This window comes from Rhinolophus hipposideros (genome assembly GCF_964194185.1).
Source record: "Rhinolophus hipposideros genome assembly, chromosome: 15".
Lineage (NCBI taxonomy): Eukaryota > Metazoa > Chordata > Mammalia > Chiroptera > Rhinolophidae > Rhinolophus > Rhinolophus hipposideros.
This window is the reverse complement of record NC_138061.1, coordinates 65,258,798-65,280,949: the sequence shown is the minus strand read 5'-3', so window position 1 is coordinate 65,280,949 and position 22,152 is coordinate 65,258,798. Positions and strand designations below refer to the sequence as shown.

Here is a 22,152-nt window from a genome sequence, read left to right as displayed (position 1 = left end):
GTGGACAGATCCCAGCCCGCACACCCTTCTCACCTGACTCTGGAGGGCCACCTGCCCAACTGAAGTCCCCAGGAAAGGCTCCTGCCCCAGGGCAGGCCGTCCTAACCAGCCCCCACCCCCTCCTTGACCTATCTGGGCCTTGGACACTACCCGTTTATATGGACAGCTGACAACACGTGCCCCCATGCAGCACATGGAGCACAGTTTTCCTCTGTTGATTAATTGCTGGACGTATTCATTCAGTGCTATAGGTTTCAAACTTCAAATCAGACATTCACAGCACCTTAAAAGCCAGAGAACCCTAGAAATGGAAGGGACTGAGCAGCCATCTGTGCACCTAGTCACCCTGGCAGGGGACAACCTCTGCTCCAGGGTCCTTATCACCCCCAGTAACCGTCTTTGTCACAATGGTTATCTTTCTTTTTGAGCAACGGTCTAGAGCAGGGGTGTCCAAACTGCGGCCCATGGGCCAACTGCGGCCTGCAATTCATTGTTAATTGGCCTGCAGCAAATTGCAAAAATATATTTATTTTACTTAAATAAACCAGGTGAGGCAACACGTACTTCACCTCAAGTGAGTGGCCTGGCTGTTTGTGTATGGCCCTCATATGGCCCTTGGTAAACAACGTTGAAAAAGGTTTGGACACCCCTGCTCTACATGTTCAGCTATGATTTTGGTCATGAAGCAATCATCTAATAGCCACCACTGACTGGAGTCTTGCACAGACGCACCACCCATCTCCTACAGCACGCTTCTTCATTCCCTAAATCAGTCACTATGGCTGTCAGAAGGACACTGACCCCAAGGATTGGCCAGGGACACCAGACGGGCAAGGACACCAGTGTGTGTGCAGTAGAATCCTAGCATGTCAGAAGCGAGGAATGGGGTTGGCCCCTCACTTCCCAGCAGGATGACACTAAGTCCAGAGAGAGGAGGTGGCTTGGGATAACAGAAAAATGCCCCAGGCCCAGGCGCCAATTCCAGGACTCCTGGTTCCCAGGCCTGGGTTGTGGGGCCTCCCTTTAGTCTGCCACTCTTCACATTAACTAACCCGGGTCCTCTCAAGATTCTGTTGTCAGCCATTCCTTCTGCACAGAAGCCAGTGATGCTCACATCTTCTCCGAAAGGCCAGTGGTCCAGCCCCACCGGCCCGCATGTCTCCGCCTTCTTGTCCAGGCGTCCTAAGGGGCCCTATCTCATGCCCTCTGGAATCAGCCTCTTCCCACCCTCTCTCTGCCCTGGCTGGCCAAGGAAACAACCCCTGCCTCGCACGCCTCACGGGCAGGCTGCTCCGAGCTCATCACTGGTGCCACACAACTGCCGTGGTCCCCCGTGTCCAAAAAGGAGGAAAAGGTGGCCGGGCTGTGAACCGGCGGGTCTTTGGTCCCGCTCAGCCGGGGCTCGTGAACCGCGTGGGCAGTGACCAAAGCGCGCCCTCTGCAGGCAGAGTTGTGGATGCGCATGTCTCCTGAGCTCCTGTGGACCCGTCTTTGTCACGTGGGCAATCCGACCCCCTTCCCCAGCTGGCCCTCAACCTCTGCCTCCGTCACTCACTTAAAACACAAAGGTTTAAGAAGCACTGCCTGTCCTCTACCCACACTGCGGGTTCTGGCCTGAGCTGGCCCCAACCGTGCGAAAGGAAGCCTGGGGCGCTCAGGTCGGGGCCCCCTCTAGAGGACTCTGTGTTGTCTGCAAAGGGCCCTTTTCTCTCCCCCCACCAAGTCACAGGCACATTCGTCCTGTAGTGGCGCCTAATTACAGAAATCGGAGTGTCAGCAAACTCAGCAAACCAAGTGCCCCACTCTGCTGTGCCACCAGCCGCAGACCAGGGGGACAGGCACGCAGAGCACAGCACTCCTGCAGACGCCGCCAGCCCCCGCAGTTTAATGGGGGGAGCACCCCCCACTGAAGACCCAGCTGGACGCTGGAGACCCCTGACTCTGTCGAGCCTGCCCTGTGCAGAACCCCCTGCAGAACTTCCCACCGCAGAAGACCCGCCCCCGACCGACTCTTTCCCCCAAGGGTGACTCTGACTGGAGTTTGCCCAGTTTTGAATGTAACTGACCTGCAGCGTCACTCTTTGCTGTTTGATTTCTCTCATCTGTCTCATCTAAACTTTGCATTCTTATTAAACTGTCACTCTGGGTGGTCTTTCAAAAATCTTTCATAAACTTTAGGCAGATTTCAGGTACAACAACGAAACTGGCCGCGGCCATTCTCCCCCTATGGAAAAACCTCTACAATCTGTGAAAACTGTTGTTGTGAATCAGCCTTTGAGTTGGAGGACAAAAGATCTAGAAACTCTGAGCTGCAGAGGGCCTTGTCACTCCCTCTGGGCGGCATTCTGGGCCTATCTCTGACTGACACTGACTGGGACACGTGTCCTCTTGCCTCCTGCAGCAAGGGAACATCTTCATCGTGGACTTTGAGCTTCTTGATGGCATCGATGCCAACAGAACAGACCCCTGCACGCTGCAGTTCCTGGCCGCGCCCATCTGCTTGCTGTACAAGAACCTGGCCAACAAGATGGTCCCCATCGCCATCCAGGTATGCCGCGGCCTGTTCTCTTCCTGGGTGGTGCCACCCTCAGCAGCCAGGGAGGAGTTTTCCTGGGTCGCTCCACCCAAACCTCCAGGAAGAGGAGGCAGCTCTCCTGGTACCTCCTGAGGAGGGTGCTGGAGGTGCTACCAGGTAGACAGGAAAAACCAGAACCTAAGGCTTCTGGCCAGCAGTCGGGAGTGCTGTCCACAGGCTCTGAAAGGGCTCCACTCCCCAAGATACACTTGAGAAATTCCTGGCAAGGCAAGGTGCTCTGCAGAGCACCTGCCCTGAAGAATCATACTCCACCCCCCACCCCAGCACCCTGAGCAGGGGTCCCAAATCAAAACGCTAACAGAGACCAGGCAGGTGACGCTACGCGATGAGCTGGAGACTGAAGCCCCCAGGGGCACCATGGAGGCTGCTCAGGTAATGTGCCAGTCCTAGGAGGCTACTTCCGAGTACCCACGGGGTCTTGTTTCTGCCAGGGACAACGGAGGAGGAGAGAGGGGAGCAGTTTGCGGGGACACAGGTGTAGGCACAATTTCAACTGCCCCCTGTCCTGGCCGCCCTCTGCTTCCTCAGAGCACCAGGAAGCTGTGGCACGAGGGAGCTGGTATGCAGACCGCAGGACAGGAGTAGCTGTTGATCCCTGGTGCCGTCTGCACAGGGGCCCTGTGGGGGACAGGCAGACAGGCATTCAGCAAACAGTGCTTTTAGCCAACCGTGAAGCGGGCATGGGTGCTATGGACATCATAGCAGCCGCTGGCCAGATGCCAACCGCATGCCAAGACTGTCCGAAGTGTTAGCCTGCAGAGTCCTAGACCCTTACCCTCAGTTCTGAAATCTGAAACATTCTAATACTGCTAGGTTTTTCACAAATTGGTAGCAAATTTATGGGCAGCAAAACCCGCTCTGAACCAACAGGTGAGACTATCAAAGGCTTTGTCCCATTCAATGTGAAATGCATGTGTGTCGCTGCAGAAATACTAATATGCTTGATTGTAAAATAGTATGTTGCCCCAGACCCAGGGCAGGAGAGAGAGGTGTCACATAACCAAATAGACACACGGCTAAAATCTTGAAAATCCTTGATTTCTGAAACATTTGGCTTCAGGGTTTCAAGTCAGGACCTGCATCTATTCATGTAACGTCACTACAACCCTGCAAAGTAGGCGGTCACTACTGCTAGGGATTGTTTTCCTCAGATGGAGAAACTGAGGCACAAGTGCTCACCGTCAGCGGCAGAGCTGGACACATGCTGGGCTGTCTGGCTCCAGAGTCCATGTCCCCCCAAGTCACCCAGTCTCCAGGGCGTGTCTCCTCCTGAGAACTTCCAGCCTGTTATCAGAGAGAAGCCCTATGCTTAAGAAACTGAAGCCAATGCTAAAAGGAATAGGTGATGTGAGCAAAGTCAGCAGCTAGGAGACCCACGTTGGGGGGCCGTTTCCCACTGGCACGTGCCTCTGAAGCAGCCTGTCCTCTGAGACCTCTTGGAGTGGCCTGGCTTAAGTCCCAGCTCTGCCACTTGTAACAGGCTGTGGGACTTTGGGCAAGTCACAGAATATTCCTGAATCTCTTCCTGCTTGTGAAAACTGGAAACTTTGCAAACTATAAAGAAACATCGAAGGAAAGCCAGAGGATAATAAATCTAAACTTTGGTTCTTTAAAAGGTCCAAGAAAATAAATAACCCGCTCATGAGGTTAATGAAAGAAAAAAAGCAAAAATATATAAGATTATGCATAAGAAAAAAGACATAATCACAGCTTTTTAAAAAAAGTGTAATAATGTGGCAACAAATTTGAAAAACTAGAGGACATGGATAAAAACCTAGCAAAATATAATTAGAAGAAATTGTAGATCATAGGCCAATTCCCACATAAGCAATTAGAAAACTATTTAAATGTCTGACTAGTGGGAGCCCCATATGATGGACAGCTGAGTTTTTGGCAGCCTGGAGACAGCAGACATTTCTGTAAGGTGTTTCATCCCCAAGATTCATTCTGTGAAGCTGGCATAACTTCAGTGCTAAAACCCATGCAGGAAAGCTCCAAAAGGAAGTCCAAGTCCGCTCTAAGTTACAAATGTAGACTTTAAGAGAAATCTAAATATGATATCAGCGAAGTAAATGCAGCAGTGTAATTAATGACTAATATGTCACAACCAAGTAGAGTTTTTTCCAGACGTGTCAATATCAGGCAAACTGTCAGCATGATTCACTACATCACTAAGGAAGAAATCTTCTGGTTGTATCCATGAAAAGTGAAAGGGAATTTAATAACATTTAGTAGCCACAACTAGTAAAAATTAAAATAATCATAGAGGGAATCTACTTACGCATGATAAAAACAGGAAATAACATTCAAAAATGGCAATCCTATGGCCATTTCCATTAAATCATAAATAAGAATGCTGACATCACCATTGTTATTCAGCATTGTACTAGATGTGATAAGAAAATAAAATAAAATAAAATAATGTGATAAGAAAATAAAATAAAATAATAAACATGTAAAAGAAAACAGCAAAGCGTACGCTTCGGTAATACTATGATGGTATGATGGACCTAGAAAACCTAAGACTCTAATTTTTTAGAAAGCTACTGGAATTAATAAATTAATTTAGCAAGGTGTCAATAAACATGCTTTTCAAAAACTCCATTAGCTTTTCTCCATATTAATTATATAAAATAAAATACCCATATAAAGAAAAGTATAAAGTCATTTTAAAGGATGCAAAACGAAATCATAACGTGTTTTCATAGTGAATAAGAAAACTTTGTTATAAAAATTCTAGTTCTACTAAATTTTATCATATAAACCTAATGCATTTCCAATAAAATTTCTGATCAGGTTTTCTCTCTTTGTTTTGTGTATGGAGGGAGGATAGGAAAGTGAGAAAACTGAATAAAAGAATTTAAAGATTCATATGAAAAAAGAAATGCTCAAAGATAGCCAAAATGTTTTTGGAAAACAACAAAACAAAACAGGAAGGATTTTCCTTGCTGGATATTAAGGAATAACATACGTCACTGTTCAAAGCAGAGGCTATACATGAGAACAGACAGACTGAGGAGACAGTATATAAATAAAGAGTCCAGAGATAGACCCCCAGAAATAAGAATTTATTGTATGACAAGGGTGGTTTTCAACTGAGTAAAAAGGGATGGCATTTCTGTGCTGTTATCACAACTTCCTTTGCAAACGGGAAAAATTGGGCCTGTATGTCACGTTATTTTAAAAAATAAATTCCAGATGAATTGAAGATTAACGTGTAAAAAAAGTAAAAGAGAATTTAGGAGAATATTGTATAACATGAGTGCCAAGGAAACTTTTTAAAGTAAAAACAGAAAGCCAAAACATTATAAAGGAAAAGATAGGCATATTTGATTATGTGATGTTTTAAAAGTTGAATAGTAAAATATACCATAAACAAAGCCAAAGAGCAAATAATAGATTGGGGAAAATAAGTGCTACACAGTGACAGATAAAGGATGAATATCTGTAACACAAATATCTCCTTTAAATTGATAAAGAAAAGACATATCCCAATAGAAAAGTGGGCAGAATGTAAATAGGAAGTTGCTTGAAGAGGAAACGTAAAGGGACAATCAATATATGGAAAAATTCTCGAACTCACTATTGTTAGGGAAATGCAAATTAAAATTACAATAAGATCTCACTTCTGCCCCATCCGATTGGGGAAAAAAAAGTGGTAGCACCAACCTCTGGCGAGGTTGGGTCTCTACACACAGACCTGAGTTGCAGCCGGGAGATGGTTCACTCTGCAATAATTGGAGGGGTTGGCCTGGGGAGTCTGCAGTTAGTACCTGGGCCTGCAACTCAGCGGGTCCTGCAGCACCTGCCATACCAGGTGTGCCTCTTGAGGTTCTGGATCGCAGTGGGTGGTCAGAGGGTCCTGGAGGCAGGGCTGGCATGGCCAGGGCAATCGGAAGGACACTCAGGGGCTCTGACCCATGACTAGACCATTTAAGTGTTCTGACAGGCAGCGTCCCCTCCGAAGGAGCCAAGCAGTGGGCCCTGCCTGTCAGACAGTAGGCTTTCCCCAAGGCGCAGCAGGCGCCCTCTAGTACCCAATCAGCAGAAATGAAAGCTCTAATACGAGGGGCCATGTGAGAGCTTGGTATCACAGCACCGTCTGTGGTGGGGAAACAAACAACGCTGAGGGCAATCTGAAGGTTTGCCCTCAGGATTGACTGGATGAAACTGATTATGTCCAGGCCGTGAAATGTCTTACCACCATTAAAACGAATGACTTAGATCTCTCCCAGCTGACCATGAGGGATTTCCACAGCGAGTTAACAAATCGGAAAAGATGCAAAGTAGAGATTATAGGATCTCCTCTATGTAAACTGAATGCAAGGAAGCAGCACACTTCAGGCGTGAGCACAGAGTCCTGTGGGTGTGCGGAGGTGCAGGACACAGGGTCACCAGGTCAAGAATACTGGGGGGCTGCTTGGGGCACAGGTGAGCAACAGAAAGCAGAGACGGACTTTCATTATGATAGTGTTCAATTTATGGAAAATTGTACACATAAATATGCACATATGCAAATAAGGTAGCTCATGTTTTCTTTCCTATGATCTGTTATAACTACAATTTTTTACAATAAGTATATATTATTTTCTAATCAGAAACAAAAATCTACTTCTTTACACAAAAAACAAATTAAAAAAACCAAAACACCAAGCCACTCAGGGCGCATTCTGGAGTCCCACAGTGTCACTAAGAGCCTGGACAGAAGTGGGGAGGATGGAAAGGACAGATGTCAGGAGGGGCACCCCCAAATCAGAGTGGTCTGTGAGTTTTGGTAAGAGTTCAAGGGAGAAAGGCAGTGAGGGTCTGAACGAGACAGTGAGGGAGGAGAGAAAGCGGAGGGCAGGGCACTGGGTCCCATCCTCGTTCAGCTTAGGAGAGGTGCTTGCCCCTCTGAGCCTCAGGTCTCCTCTGCAAAGTGGTGATGGCAGGGACACCCGCATTGCAGGGCCATGGTTAGGACGGCGAGCACCAGTGGGCCCCAGCACACAGCAGGGGCTGTTCCACTCAGAGCATCTCCCAGCTCGAGCCCGACTTCCCACGCGCTCTGGGAGGCCAGGTGGTCAGATGTCCACGGGGCTGGGCAGTTAGTGCAAGTGAGTGAAGGACCAGCAAGGGGCACGGCCGGTGGGGAGCCTGAGCTGACCTGGGGAGTGGGGCCGAGAGCTTCTCTATGACAATTATTCAGAGTTCCCACCTAATTTTTCAAGAAAACCTGGTAATCCAAGTTTTTATGTGAAATTATCTGATATTTAAAGGTTGACAACTAACTGCATTAATAAACAAATAAGCAAGAATATTGTGAATGCCAAGCCCTGTGCTCCCTTCCTCCCAGCACTGTCTGTCCTGGGTGGGCAGGACAAAGCTGGCTGTCTAGAGCTGCCCTGTCCAGTGCAGGTGCCACTGACCACCCATGGTTCTAGAATACTCCACGTGTGGTTAGTTTGAACCAAGGCATGCTGTAAGGGCAAAATACTCACCTGGTTTCAAACACTTAGAATGAGAAAAAAAGAATGCGAAATATCTCAATAATTTTACATTATTTCCATGTTGAAATTGTAATATTTTAGGTATATTAGGTAAAGTAAAATTATAAAATAGAATTATACTTCACCTATTTCTTTCTACTTTCATTATTTCGCTGCCTGAACATTTAAAAATCTACTTGTGACTTGCATTATATTCCTATTGTCACTGCTGTTTTCAAGAGAGAGACAGGGAAGTTACCTTCCAGAACACTTAGCATGACCTGGCGGAGCCCAGGGGGTTGGGCCTTCCATCTCAGGCAGCCCTCCTCCTTAGTCACTGTGCTGGGGCTACACTGGTCTCTGAAGGGCCACCCGCCCACCCGCTTGCACACAGCCCTTCCCAGACCCAACCCTGGCCTGCTCCTGCGGCTGGCCTGCAGCTCCTTCATGCTTCTCTGGTCTGGATAATTCACTGTCACCCTAAATGTCCACCCCCTAAGATGCTGTGTCCTCCTCTGAAGATGGGGCAATGACAGCGCCGCTCTCACAGGCTCACACGACTTCAGGCTGTGGGTCCTGACACCGTGCTGGTTGGATGAATGCCAGTGGCTGTTGGCATGGACGAATCTAGGGACGGGGTTCGGTGGGTGGGAGGGACGCAGGTGAGGGTTCGTCCTCAGCACCAAACCGCGGAGCTTAGGGGCTTTCTTTTTGGGCATTTAGAAGTGACTGAGTGTTTTTAAGGAAGGGATTGGCATGACATGATTTCCATCTTAGTAAAAAATCACCTTGGCCCAGTGTGGAGTTGAAATGGGAGAGGGGAGAGAAGCCTCTACACCTGGCCTCAGGTCTGGGCTCAAGGGGTAGTCACCTGGGACACTGCATCTTGAGGGCCCTAGAGCCTGGGACCTGGGGGTGCTGGTCAGGAGCACTGAGGCAGAGCATTTAAAGGAAAGAGCAGACGAAGAAAAAATGCTAGAGACCAAAAGGCAGCCAGAAGCAGGAGGGAGCAAGCGGGTAGTGGGACAAGAGGGTGTTGGGGGGCCACAGCAGGGTCCCCGCTCACCTGCCCTGCTCACTCCCTGCTGCTGCCTTCCTGCCCTCACACTCATTCCCATAAGAGCTCTGCGGGGTAAGTACATACTGCCCCCTTATTCCTATGGGGACAGCAGAGCTCAGGAAGGCTCCGTAAGTTGTCCAGGGTCCCACAGGTAATCAGCGATGTGACTGGAGGGAAAACACGAACCCTGCACCCTCTGCCTTCCTCCAGGATTCTCACATGATTCAAAAGTCACTGTTTGAGAAAGTTGGATTCTTCTGGAATATCCTGAGACCAGGTTCCAATAGTCTGGAGCGAAAGATCGTAGTGTATTTTCTTTTCTTTCTCTTATGTGTCAGCTCAATCAAGTCCCAGGAGAAGAGAACCCCATTTTTCTCCCTTCGGATGCAAAATATGACTGGCTCCTGGCCAAAATCTGGGTGCGCTCCAGTGACTTCCACGTCCACCAGACTGTTACCCACCTTCTGCGCACACACCTGGTGTCTGAAGTTTTTGGCATCGCCATGTACCGCCAGCTGCCTGCCGTGCACCCCATTTTCAAGGTGCAGCAAGCTCCTGCCTCACCAGTTGGGGGGGCGCATCTGGACGTGGAGGGGACAGGTGGGAGGAAGGAGCACTGACCTCCCACAGGACTGTGGCTGGCAGTGGCCAGGGCATAGGGATCTCTGGAGAGACGTTCAGGGGCAGTAATGTCTGCTGAAAGCCTGCAGGCTCCCAAGGACACGGGGCTGGGGCCTGACACAGACCCTGGTGGCCCAAGGGGCGTGGACAGAGTTTGAAGAGGCAAATGAGTTCAGCGTGAGCCTTGTCTGAGCCCAGGTGGCAGCCCCCACTATCCCTGCCCTTCTCTCTTCCCAAATCCTCTAGTCACCGACCGCTAGGGTGGCCACAGGCTAAAAATACCTCTACGTGCCTCTGTTTCCCCATCTGTAAAACAGAGATCAGACAGTACACCTGTCTCGTAGGATTACTGTGAGGATTAAAATAGTTACCAAGTTCTGAGAGCTTGAAACAGTGCCTGGCACATCGCTCCGTGCTGTCAGCAGTGGCTGTTACCATTCTTGTCATATCATCACTGCTGGGCATCAGAGCTGCACGCCAGGCCGCTGGCAGCTACCAGCAGTGAAGACCGCATGCCAGCCCGCCCCCCTCCCGAGCCTGGAGCCCCGTCCTCCGTGGGCTGAGGGCGCTCGGCCCGCTGGGTTCCCTGACGTGTCTCTGCTCCTCCGCAGCTCCTGGTCGCTCACGTGCGCTTCACCATCGCCATCAACACCAAGGCCCGAGAGCAGCTCATCTGCGAGTTTGGCCTCTTTGACAAGGTGGGTGCCTGCTCCTCAAAATCTGCACCCCGGCTCAGACCCAGATGTCCTTTCAGGAGACCAGGCCCTGAGGCACCTCGTGGCTGGAGGCCTGGGGAAGCTGGAGGTTGGCGGCTGGCGGCACAGCATGCGGACTGAAGGCTCCCAGTTTGTAGCCACTCGCTGCCCCTTCCCCGGGCCGCTGGGCCAGCTCTTGTCTGCTGAGTCACCACCAGCTCTTCCTCATCATGTCCGCTCCCTGTCACCTGTCCCACTCCTCCTGTCTCCCATTCTCTGGCGTGTGGATTCAGACCCTGCCTCCTGGCACCCATTCCTCACCTCATACACGAAGGGACCTGGGTGTCCCTTCCCACTCTGCCTCCCATCAATCTGAGCACAGCCCCCACTGTCTTCCCTTCCAGGCCATCAGGGCTCCCAACCCACTCTCCTCGGCAGAGCTCAGTACCTACTACTCATCACATCTTCTCAGGCAGCACCCCACTCCATTTTGACCCCCTGTAGCTTTACCATGACCCTCCTGGCAGCCCTGAGCCCTGGCCCCTGACTTCCCTCCTCTCCTGTCTCCCATTAGTGAGCAGCCAGATGATCACTAAGGTTGAGCCACTGTTCGGGTTACAAAAGACAAAACCCAACTCAAACCAGCTGAAGCCGGGAAGGAAATGTACTGTCTCATATATCTGGATACACAGGGGTGAAGGAACATCAGAGCATACTGGACCCAGTGACTCAGTGTCCCCAGGATCCAAGCACACTGCTTTACACTTCTCCTCTCTTTAAACTCTGATGGCCTCATTCTGCCCGCAGAGGGGGAGCGGGACCTCAGCCCAGCGAGCTCCAGGCTCGTGTTCCCATGCAGTGACCATCACCTCCCATCCAAAGAGGCAGTACCAGGGAGCAGCTCTGACGGGTCCGGCTTGGCTCAGATGGCCCTAGGGGACCCGTGTCTGGCACTCTGCACCCTAGTCCTCCTTGGAGGACTCTGTGGCCTGACAGCTCAGCAGCCATTGTGTGTGCGTGCTGGCGAGCATGTGGGCCTGTGTTTCAGCCGCGGGGGAGAACCAGGGCCCTTCTTGTGCATCTCCCCAGCCCTCACCTAAGCACACAAGCCCTCAGAGCTGTGTGGGTCCTGGGGGTTGGTACCTGCCCCTTTCTTTCACCCAAAGATGGGTCACTGAGAGCAGTGCTCAGACTCTGGGCAGTCTGTGCTCAGAACCAGAGCAGGTGCCAGGCTGCAGCCGCCCAGGCCCCATGCGGCCAGCTGACCCCGCCGCCCTCCCCAGCATGAGCTCGCCACTCCCTCTGCAGCTGCCCCCAGTCTCTGCACCTATCTATCCACCACAGCCCCTTGCGTCAGACCAAGCAGAGGCTCCTCCCTGTAACGTCACTGGGCTGACCTGGCATTCTCCCAGGACATGGCTTGCACCCCCTGCATCCGGGCCACTGCACCACCAATCACACTTTCTCCTGGTGAGCCCTGGGGCCAGAAGCTGGAGAGAGGGAAGGGGCCTCAGCTCACAGTGTTCTCTCTCCACTGCCACTCAAGGCCAACGCCACAGGGGGCGGTGGGCACGTGCAGATGGTGCAGAGGGCCATGCAGGACCTGACCTACGCCTCCCTGTGCTTTCCGGAGGCCATCAAGGCCCGGGGCATGGACAGCACCCAGGACATCCCTTACTACTTCTACCGGGACGACGGGCTCCTGGTGTGGGAGGCGATCAGGACGTGAGTGTGAGCGGGGCTGTGGGGCGCCCCACGTGGGGGGAGCAGAGGTCCTGCCAGAGGAGTGCATGTAGGCGCTGATGGAGGAGCAGGGACCGGGCAGGGTGGCCTCAGTGACCTGGGCGTTAGGAGTCAGTGGCAGGCGTTGAGGGTCAGTAACTCCTGGCTGGGCCCTCCTCCTGAGTCAGGTTCACGGCTGACGTGGTGGGCATCTACTACGAGAGTGACCAAGTGGTGGCAGAAGACCCGGAGCTGCAGGACTTCGTGAACGACGTCTATGTGTACGGCATGCGGGGCAAGAAGGCCTCAGGTAGGGCCGGCCCCTCCTGCAGTCACTGTCCCGCTCTTCCCAGCACCTGACTTTCCCTGGGCTACACTGGCTTGTGGCATTCACCTTAGCACCTGGGTGCTGGGGGTAGGCCCAAGGGACTCTGGGCCACCAGTAAGCCTTGTGGGGACATTTTAGAGGCTTTCTACAGCCCTGAGAGCCCAGGTCAGAAACATCAAGATACTGGACCAAGCCGCTGTCCCCACCAGGGTGTCTTATCCACGCTGGGCCTCACAGCACTGGCGTGGGATCACCCGGGGGGTTGGGGGGGGGGCTGGAGCTGTGGGCGGGTGCCCCTTCCAGGAGGCAGGGCCTTAGCCTGTCCCTCACTGGCCTTAGGCTTCCCCAGGTCCATCAAGACCAGGGACAAGCTGTCGGAGTACCTGACGGTAGTGATCTTCACGGCCTCAGCCCAGCATGCAGCGGTGAACTTCGGCCAGGTGGGCAAGGGCAGGGCGGGCCGTGAGTGGGACATCACCAAGATCACCTTGACCTTCATTCCTACAGACCTGTGGGAGGGGCTGCTCTACTTCCTAGCCTTCCAGTCATCTGGGGGGCAGGGGTAGGGGAGTGGGGGGGCGTGAAGGAAGCCAGGCAGACCTCAGGCAGCTTCGGGGCCTGAACTGGGTGATCATGGATTCTGCCCACTCAGCGGAGGGTCCAGTGCGGCAAGGGGGCTGTAGCGGGACTGCCTGGGGTCCTGCGAGCGGGAGGCGTGCACAGGGGCGAGGCGGGAGGTGCAGGTGAGTGGTGGCTGGATTGTGTGTCCCCGGCTCTCCCTCCAGTATGACTGGTGCTCCTGGATCCCCAACGCTCCCCCAACCATGCGGGCCCCACCGCCTACGGCCAAGGGTGTGGTCACCATCGAGCAGATCGTGGACACGCTGCCAGACCGTGGCCGCTCCTGCTGGCATCTGGGAGCAGTGTGGGCACTAAGCCAGTTCCAGGAAAATGAGGTGAGGCCATTCTTCCCCTTCTGGCAGGCAGGTCGCCCCAGGTGTAACCCATTCCTCAACCTCAGGGTTTTGTGATTCAGGGCCCAGGGTGGACATCTGTCCTCTGGGAATCCTGACTCCCAGGACTAGAGAGGCCCCCCAGGTCCTCAGGCCTGAGCCGTGAGGGCGCTCCAGGTGCCTGGGCAGGAAAGCACGGGGTCTCTGCTGCTCTGGTGACGTTCCCCACAAGGGCACACCCAGTAACCCAACAGTGACAAAGCTCTCTCATGTGGGCCCCTTGTTTAACCTAATCCCAAAGCTGGGCATCTCAGTGGATGTGCCCCACAGCGCCAGCTCAGGGCTGCAAAGAATGACTGCACCAGCCCAGGCTCCAAGACACTGCAGCTGCTCAGGGCCTTTGCTAACATGCTTGTCTCTCACTAACATCTTTGCACGTGTCTTTGCACACTTGTTCAACAGGACCGGAGGATACACTCCTTGTAGAGGGATTTCTTGGTCAAAGAATGTTGAGAGTGAACTGCCCTTCACAGACTAAATCCAGAATCCCATCAATGATAGCATATGATGTGTCTCCCACCCTTTGCAGCCGTGGATGTGACACTTTCTAGTGTTAACAATACAGTACTTTTGGGTTTTTTCAGTGTGTCTAGTTTAATTTGCAGACATCTCTGTGAGTGTGTACATGAGCACACCACCTCCGTAGGGCGAGAGAAGGCCAGCGGTGGCCCCTATGGCCCTGCTGCCTGGAGCCCAACGGGAGGGCAGGAGAACTGGACAGGACAGGCCCAGGACCCCACAGCCACATGCCCACCAGCTGGAGCCACCGGCCTCCATTCTCCTGCACCAGTACGCGTCCTCGTGGCCACCCAGCAGCGGGGCAGTTCTCTCTCCCCTTTATCTGTAAGCCCCCTCCCGCTCCGGAAACTTGCTTAGGGAAAGCCGTTAGGTGTGGCTTTTGCATTCTCAGGGCACTGGGCAGGCAGCAGATGACGCCCAAGGGATGAGCTCTATGGGTGGGACCAGGCCTGTCAGTTACCCTGTCCATCTATCTGTCTGTGTCTGGTTCCTCAGCTGTTCCTGGGCATGTACCCGGAAGAACATTTCATCGAGAAGCCTGTGAAGGAGGCAATGGCCCGATTCCGCAAGAACCTCGACACCATCGTCAGCGTGATCGCTGAGCGCAACAAGAACAAGAAGCTGCCATATTACTACTTGTCCCCAGACCGGATTCCCAACAGCGTGGCCATATGAGTGGCTGCCTGAGTCTGCCTCCCTCCCTCCAGGATGGCCACTGTTCAGGGCTTTGCTCGGCACCCAGACTCCAGCCTTCCCTGAGGGAGGGGCTCACAGGGCAGCCACAAGCAGGCTGCCAGCAGCTTGCTGCCCCCGGGCCTCCCAGGATTCCTGGGAATTCTGCCCCGAGGCCCCAGGCTGACTGGCTGTCGCAGGTTGGGCCACAGTATAGCGAAGCTTCGTGTTTTATTCCTCAGTCTTTAGTGAATCCCATACTTTGATCAAAGTGTAGACTCTGCAGGGACCCCTCCTGCACAGAGCAGGGTACTGTAGCTTCCTGTCCTCTGCCCAGTTCGAATTTCCACTCCAGGGGGCAACGGTAAATCAGGATAACAGATAGCTGTGTCTTCTTATTGGAGACATGGAATGATTATTTGCTGTTCTATTTATGCTTAGTTCAATTTCTTACATGTAGCAGATGCCCAAATAAATTCTTATTGAATGAAGAATTAGTTGTCATAAAGTTCATTTAAAATAGGTCTCCTTCCACATGCTGCAGTCCAACCAACTCAAACAGCTCATATCCTCCCTTCCCACAAAAAAGCAAAATGCCATAATCATGATTCCATCTAGGCAAAAGCTACCCTCCCTCCGCCCTCCCCCCACACACACCCCAGCCTGGGCAGAAGGTGCTTTTCGTTCTTTGTCCAGAAAGCTCCTACTATTTCTTCAGAACACACTGCAAATGTCATCTCATCAGGGGAGGCCTCCTTGATTGCTGATAGAGCTCATTTTTGTCCCCGGGCTTTGTCCAAACCTCTATTGTCCTGCCACGTGGTTCCTGCAGTCCCTGGAGGACAGGGAAACCATGGGACATATACCTGTGCCCCAGGACTGGTCCAGGGCTGGCATAAGGCTCCAGCGTGCTGCTCTCTCCTGGCAGGGCACCTAACTGACAGATTCCAGGAATTGTCTCAGGAGCTGGGGGCTGTTTTCTTCTATAGCAGAGGCCTCAACTTGGCTTAAAATATGCATTTTCTTTCCCCAGGTCCAAGAAGCTAAGCTTGGGCATGGTTATCTGTTGGCCTCTACACACATACCCAATCCACAACCCCCAGCTTCAGAATTGAGTCAGCAGGGTCTCCAGAATTTCCAGAAGATTCACCTGATGTCATAGGCCAGCCGCTCAATGTCTGGCTAAAAGTCTCGACCCATGTGGGCCAACATGGCATGCGGGAGGTATGCAGGTGTTTCTGACACCAAAGTCTCTCTCAGGAAACCTGACCCCTGGAGTGGGTATTAGAGAGACTGAGGTCCAGCCCCTTAATGCCCCAGACTTCCGACCCCTGAGAACCTCCCAGCACATTGGTGAATGACCTTGGTAACAGACTCCGTAATCATGGTCATGGTGGAGGCACTGACTCAGCTCCAGGTGACTGTCAAGGCCAACATACCAACCTTGAGAACTCACAGGCCATGTGAGCAAGGAGGAGGGAGCAGGAAAGAAGAGGAGCCGGCAGGGATGGCAGTGCGGGTCTGACCCTGTGGAAGGAGAGAGGGAGGGAAGGGTTGGGAAGAAAGGGCTTCAGACTCAGTAACTTCTAGGTCTCACCCCAGCTAATGGAGAGTCCTCAAACAGAAGTTGTCTATTACAGAAACCTTTTATCAGGTAGTAATGTCAAAAAGGTCTTGGCATGAATGTCACAGAGGATCCAAAGGTGTGGCAGCTGGAGCTGTCAGTCAAATACGTTCTTTGCAGCTGGTCCTCCTGGTTCCCTGCAGCTGGATGTCTGAGCACAGCTCCTTTGTTACCAAAGTTCTCTTCACAAACTCTGTCCAAACCTGACCCCTAAGCCATGCATGAATGGGGCTAACTGTAAACAGCTCAATTGAAGATAAAACAGACATTTGATCTTTCAAACTGTCTTTAGTTTAAGTTCAACCAAGTTAACTACCTGCTTAAAAGAAAAAATCATTCTTCAGAGGAACATAACAGAACTCAGAATCTCCAAAAAATAACATTCACAACAGCCAGGACACAAATCTACTCAACATACAAAGTATTAGGAAAATGTGACCTCTAGGGAAAAGACAAACAACAGAGACTAATCACAAGATGACTCAGATGTTGGACTTAGTGGAGAATGGTGTTTTTTTTCTTTGTTTGCTTGTGTTTAAGGAGAAAGCAGATCACCGTGGCCCATGTGGGGATCGAACCGGCAACCTCGGTGTTATGAGCACCACGCTCTAACCAACTGAGCTAACTGGCCACCCGACAATGGTTTTAAGGAAGCTTTTATAACTGTACTCAATGAATTAAAGGAAATATACTACCAATTTATTAAAGGATAGCAAATCTTCACCAGAGAACTATGAAAAAGAAGGAGGACACCACCACCACCACCAGCAAATGGAAATTCTAGAACTAAAAAGTTAATGGGCTTAATAGCAAAACACAGATGACAAAACACAGAGACAGTGAACTTGAAGATAGATCAGTAGAAACGATCCAATCAATCTGAAGTACAGAGAGAATCTTTTTCACATGAACCAAGCCACAGAGATCTATGGGACAATATCAGAAGTTTTGACATAAAAGTAATTGGAGTCCCAGAAAGAGAGGGGAGGTGAAAGAGAATGGGGCACAACAAATATTTGAGGAAATAAAGTTCAAAATGTTTCCAAATTTGGTGAAAGACATAAATTTATAGCTTTAAGAAGCTCAGTCAAACCCAAGCAGAATAAATACAAAGAAACCCAGATTTCAGAGCCAAACTCCTCAAAACCAGAGTTAAAGGGATACTCTTGAAAGTGGTAGCACATATACAATAGCAAGATTTTAATTATAGATGACTTTTCCTCAGAAACTGAAGGGGCCAGAAGACATTGGAACAATATTTTTAAAGCTAAAAAAAAAAAAACAATCACCAACACAGAATTCTGTAATCAGCAAAAATATTCTTCAAGTAGGAAAACAAAGAAATTTCCAGGTAAAATAAAACTAAGAGAATCTATTGCCAGCAGATCCATACTGTAAGAAATGTTAAAGGAAATTCATCAGGCTGAAGGGAAATGACACTAGATGGAAACTCAGATTTTCAAGGATGGGAGAGTATTGGAAATGGTAAATATTTGCTAAATTAAGAGTCTTTTCTCCCCCTTCCTAATTCCTTGAAAATATATACAACCATTTAAAGCAAATATTATAGCATTATCATGTAGCATTTATAATATATGTGATCATAATACATATGAAGATAGCATAAAAGACAATGGGTTGTCTTGTACACCTGAAACTAATAAAAAAAATTTAAAAAAATAAAAAAATTTTAAATGTTTAAAATACTAAAAAAAAAAAAAAAAAAGACAATGGGTATTAAATGGACTTTTTCCCGTCATATGGTTTCTACATCTTATTATCAAGTGGCACAATATTAATTCTAAGTAGTTTGTGAAATTTTAAGTGGGTAGATTATAATCTCTAGGGCAACCACTAAAAATAATGTAAAGAAGTAAGTATAGCTAAAAACCAATAGACAGTATTCTATGTAAATAATTAAAAGAAAGCAGCAAAAGAGAAATAAAAATAGGGACAAATAGAAATCAAATAATATAATGGTAGACACAGAACCAAACATATCAATAATTACATCAAATATTAATGGACTAAAAAACTCCAACAAAAAGGCAGATTATCGGAATAGATTTTAAAAACCAATACCCAACAATATGCTATATATGAGACACACTTTAAACAATAATAGGGTGAGCAAATTTTTTCTTTAAATATTTTAGGTTTGGCAGGCTACATACAATGCGTTGCACTTTTTAAAACAACCTCTTAAAAATGTGAAACACATTCCTAGCTCATGGGCCTTACAAAATCAGGCCATGGGCTAGATTTGGCCAGTAGGCTGTAGTTTGTCAGCCCGTGATACAGAAAGACTGATAAGATTTATGAATGGCTAATAAGCACATGACAAGATACACATGAAAAGATATTCAATATTATTAGTCATTAGGAAACTATAAATAAATCTACAATGAAGTACAACTACACATCTATGAGAATGGCTGAAATGCTTGTATTTTATGTTGGTGACTGACATCACCAAATGTTGGCGAGCACATGAATTAACTGAAACCTTCACACATTGTGGGTGGGGATGTAAAGTGCCTCACCTGCTTTGGAAAAATGTGTTTAATTTCTTATAAAACTGCCCTCTCGGAACCAGCACTCCATTCCTAGGTATTTACCCAAGAGAAATGAAAACATGTTCACAGAAACATTCTCAGCACTTCTATTCAGAGAAGCTCCAAACTGTAAACACAAGTATCCAGCAATAAGGAAACGGACAAAGTGATGGACATATTCATATAATGGACTCTTCCTCAACAATAAAAAGGAATGAGGTAACTGATACAAGAGCATATGTGAAACACAAAAGCATTGTGCCGGCTGAGAGCTCTTACACAAAATCATATGTACTGTATGACTCCATTAAAAGTAAGTTCTAGGATGAGCTAAAACCAAAACATCAGAACCATGTTTGCTTTCAGAGGTACAGGGACAGGAGTAGATTGAAAGGGGCATCAGAAGTTTTAGGATTGAGGTGATATTCTGTATTTTGATAAGGGTTTGGGTTACATAGGTGGATACATTTGTCAAAACTCATTAAATGGCACACTGGAGCCACTCCAGATGTGCCTCTGGTATGTGGATTATTGTAGGCTAAGGGCAATTTTAGTTTCAGGCCCAAGAGAAACGTTTGCCCCTCTCATAACTACCTAGAAGAACTCGATGCCCCTAATAAGCCATATACACAATTATCATGACCTCTTTTGACCTATCCATAGGGCAGGACAGACTTCTATCTAATAAGCATCTTTCCTCGTCCTGCAGTGACGCTTTGAAGCCCCCAGCACCTTCCCTCATCCCCAGCTCAGAATGTCATACACACCCATGTCTCCTTTTTGTATCAGAACCTCTCGTGCATGTGGGGGTTCCCATACAAGTGTATGTATTGAATTTGGTCCTTTTCTCGTTACTCTGTCTCATGCCTACCTGTTAGACCAGCAGAAGAATGTGAGGGCAGAGGAAAGCTTGTTTCTCTCGACAAGCAGCACTGCCCCCAGGACTTCTGTTGCTCCTCCATCTTAAATGGTGGGATGAGGCCAGAGATCCTCTGCAGGGCTGAGTCGGAGGGGGTGGGAGAATTGGAAATTGGCTGCACTTTCTCCTAGACACCCCTCAGGGGTGGGGAGGGAGGAGAGCCTTGAGTCAGAGGAGCTCTGGTTGCCTCAGTGTGACCCGGGGCAATGCTCTTGGGTCAGAGTGGAGTCGCTGTTTTTACTGTCAGGGGATGTGGAGGGGCTGCATAGACCACTTTGAAAATTGGGTAAAGGCTATGGGCATTCCCCCAGTAGCATGACACAAGCACTCACAGGCATCGTGGGCCCACCCATCTGCTGGCTGAGACGAGTCCCTGGACCAGGGTTCCCAGACCTGATTTCATGGACCAGAAAAGTTTTGAAAAGAAGTCTGAAGGGACATTTGAGTCACCAAGTTTTTGTTGCTATAAATCCAGCCATTAACCAACCAATCAACAAAACGCATCCCCACCAAGAGCTTCCCTCTATCGTCATGATTTCATAACAGGGCCATTCAACATCAGAAAAGTAGGGTAAGTATAGGGAAACGGACTAGTCCCCTTGCACACGCCAGCCCATGAGGCCTCTTGTGGTCTCCCCCGGCCCCGCTGCAGACTATGCTACAGCAGCAGAACCAGTCAGGCCAGCTCATGTCTACAGACTGACTGGCACTCTCTTACCCAGAGGGCAGGTGTCACGGGACCCGCAGTGCAGCCCAGGTTTGGCCCCCCAACACTGCCAAACTTCCGCACCCCTGCCCTGTGTACAGGGCATGCTGAGGTCAGGCCTCTGCAGACTTGACTCTGCTCCTGTCATTTCAGCTCCAAGAGGCAGCCTGGGAGAAGCAGGGAAGATGCAGGCTTCTCTGAGCCGAGGGGCTGGGCCCTGCCACCTCAGTAAGGCGTGCTCTTCCCCTAGCCCTCTTATCCTCTGGCACTACACCTCTCAGCTCTTTCCAGAACCAGCCAGGTAGAGGTGTAGCAGGACTCCTGGTCCCTGGAGCACTTCTGAGGCTGGGGGACAGGACAGGCGCTGGAGGGAGCCGTCCACACCTCTGACATGGGCTGTGACACCATTCACACAGACCAAGGGTTGGAAAACGTTTTCTATAAAGGACCATGTAAATAAATATCTTAGGCTCTGCAGGCCACAAGATCTGTCCCAACTATTCAACTTTGCCACTGGAGCAGGAAATCAGCTGAAATCATGTGTAAGTGAGTGGGCCTGTGCACCTAAGTTTATTTCCAAAAGCAGGAGCTTGGCCTGCAAGCCTCAGTGCCACCCCATGGCAGGAAGGACTGAAAGTGCTACCTAGAGGCGGTCATGCAGCAGCCTACACCTCTCACTGTGGCTGGTGTCAAAAAGCAAAAAGGCCTGGGGCAGCATGGTCGTAAGCCGGCCTGCACAAGCTCCTGAAACCCATCCTCTCCTCTCTGGCAGTCCCCAGCTCACATCCAGCTCCTCCTGCAACCACAGCTGAGCACAGGCTCACAGGCCCTGGCTGCCCTCCCCCCCGCACGCACACACCAGTGCACGTTCTACGGCGCTGTTGCTGCTGCACAAGCTCCTCTGGAAGCCTCAACAGCTCCACTCAGTTCTGGGGACCTCTTCTCCGCAGAACTCAAGGAAGATCCTCCTGCTTAGCTCCCAAGTCTCCTGGAAGCCTACCGTGCTACCCTGAACGCGCGGACAAGTTCTGGCTCCCCTAGGGACCTTGTCCCCAGCAACCTTGACCTACCTCACCTCACACACTCAGGTAAAAGCTCTGTGAGCAAAGGCTTGTAGTCTCCAAAGTGGGGGATGGGTGGCATTGCCGTTAGTTAGGGAAGCCATCCAAAGCCAGGAGATGCAGCAGGCTAAGCTATCCCCAGCAATCCCGCTGATCCCCCGGTTCTCCCACTCGGTTCTCTCACTGGGCTGTGGTTCAGTAAATGTCTCAACAGATGAGGATAGTTGAGCAACGGCCTGTTCCAATGGTCATGCTGCCATACACACCCTGAACTTGAGCTTGGCTTCCTTCAGGGCGCTGAGTGCAGGTACAGCCTGGATGTTTCAATCAAGCACACTTCAGTTTTCACTGCCATGCTGACACACCCTCCAGTGTCTGAGAGCTGCCCCCCCTCAGGGGGACCCACCCCCTCCCATGACCAGTGTTTGGGAGCTGCCGCCCCGAGGGACAGGCTGAGGAAAACGGACACCTGCAGAGGGTGCGTGGCTTCCTTCCCTGATGTGTGAGCAGCAGAACCTGGAAAGGGGATCAGGACCCCAAGTGAATGTCACAGTCCCCAGCCTCCCTGCAGGAAAACACTTTCACGGCAAAAC

General features: G+C 50.3%; 1 protein-coding gene across 3 annotated transcripts in view; it reads left to right on the top strand.

Moving 5' to 3' along the window:
- ALOX5 (arachidonate 5-lipoxygenase) overlaps nt 1–15,183 on the top strand; it is a 49,586-nt gene extending 34,403 nt beyond the window's left edge. For 2 of the 3 annotated variants that reach the window (XM_081074692.1, XM_081074690.1), the window contains exons 7-14: nt 2,402–2,548; nt 9,463–9,666; nt 10,357–10,443; nt 11,987–12,165; nt 12,351–12,472; nt 12,830–12,930; nt 13,276–13,446; nt 14,518–15,183. In XM_081074692.1, coding sequence (XP_080930818.1) covers nt 2,402–2,548; nt 9,463–9,666; nt 10,357–10,443; nt 11,987–12,165; nt 12,351–12,472; nt 12,830–12,930; nt 13,276–13,446; nt 14,518–14,697 — 1,191 coding nt within the window. In that variant the 3' untranslated portion in view covers nt 14,698–15,183. The remainder of the gene's footprint in view (nt 1–2,401; nt 2,549–9,462; nt 9,667–10,356; nt 10,444–11,986; nt 12,166–12,350; nt 12,473–12,829; nt 12,931–13,275; nt 13,447–14,517) is intronic. The other variant, XM_081074691.1, reaches the window with a different exon arrangement.
- The last annotated feature ends 6,969 nt before the right edge of the window (nt 15,184–22,152 follow it).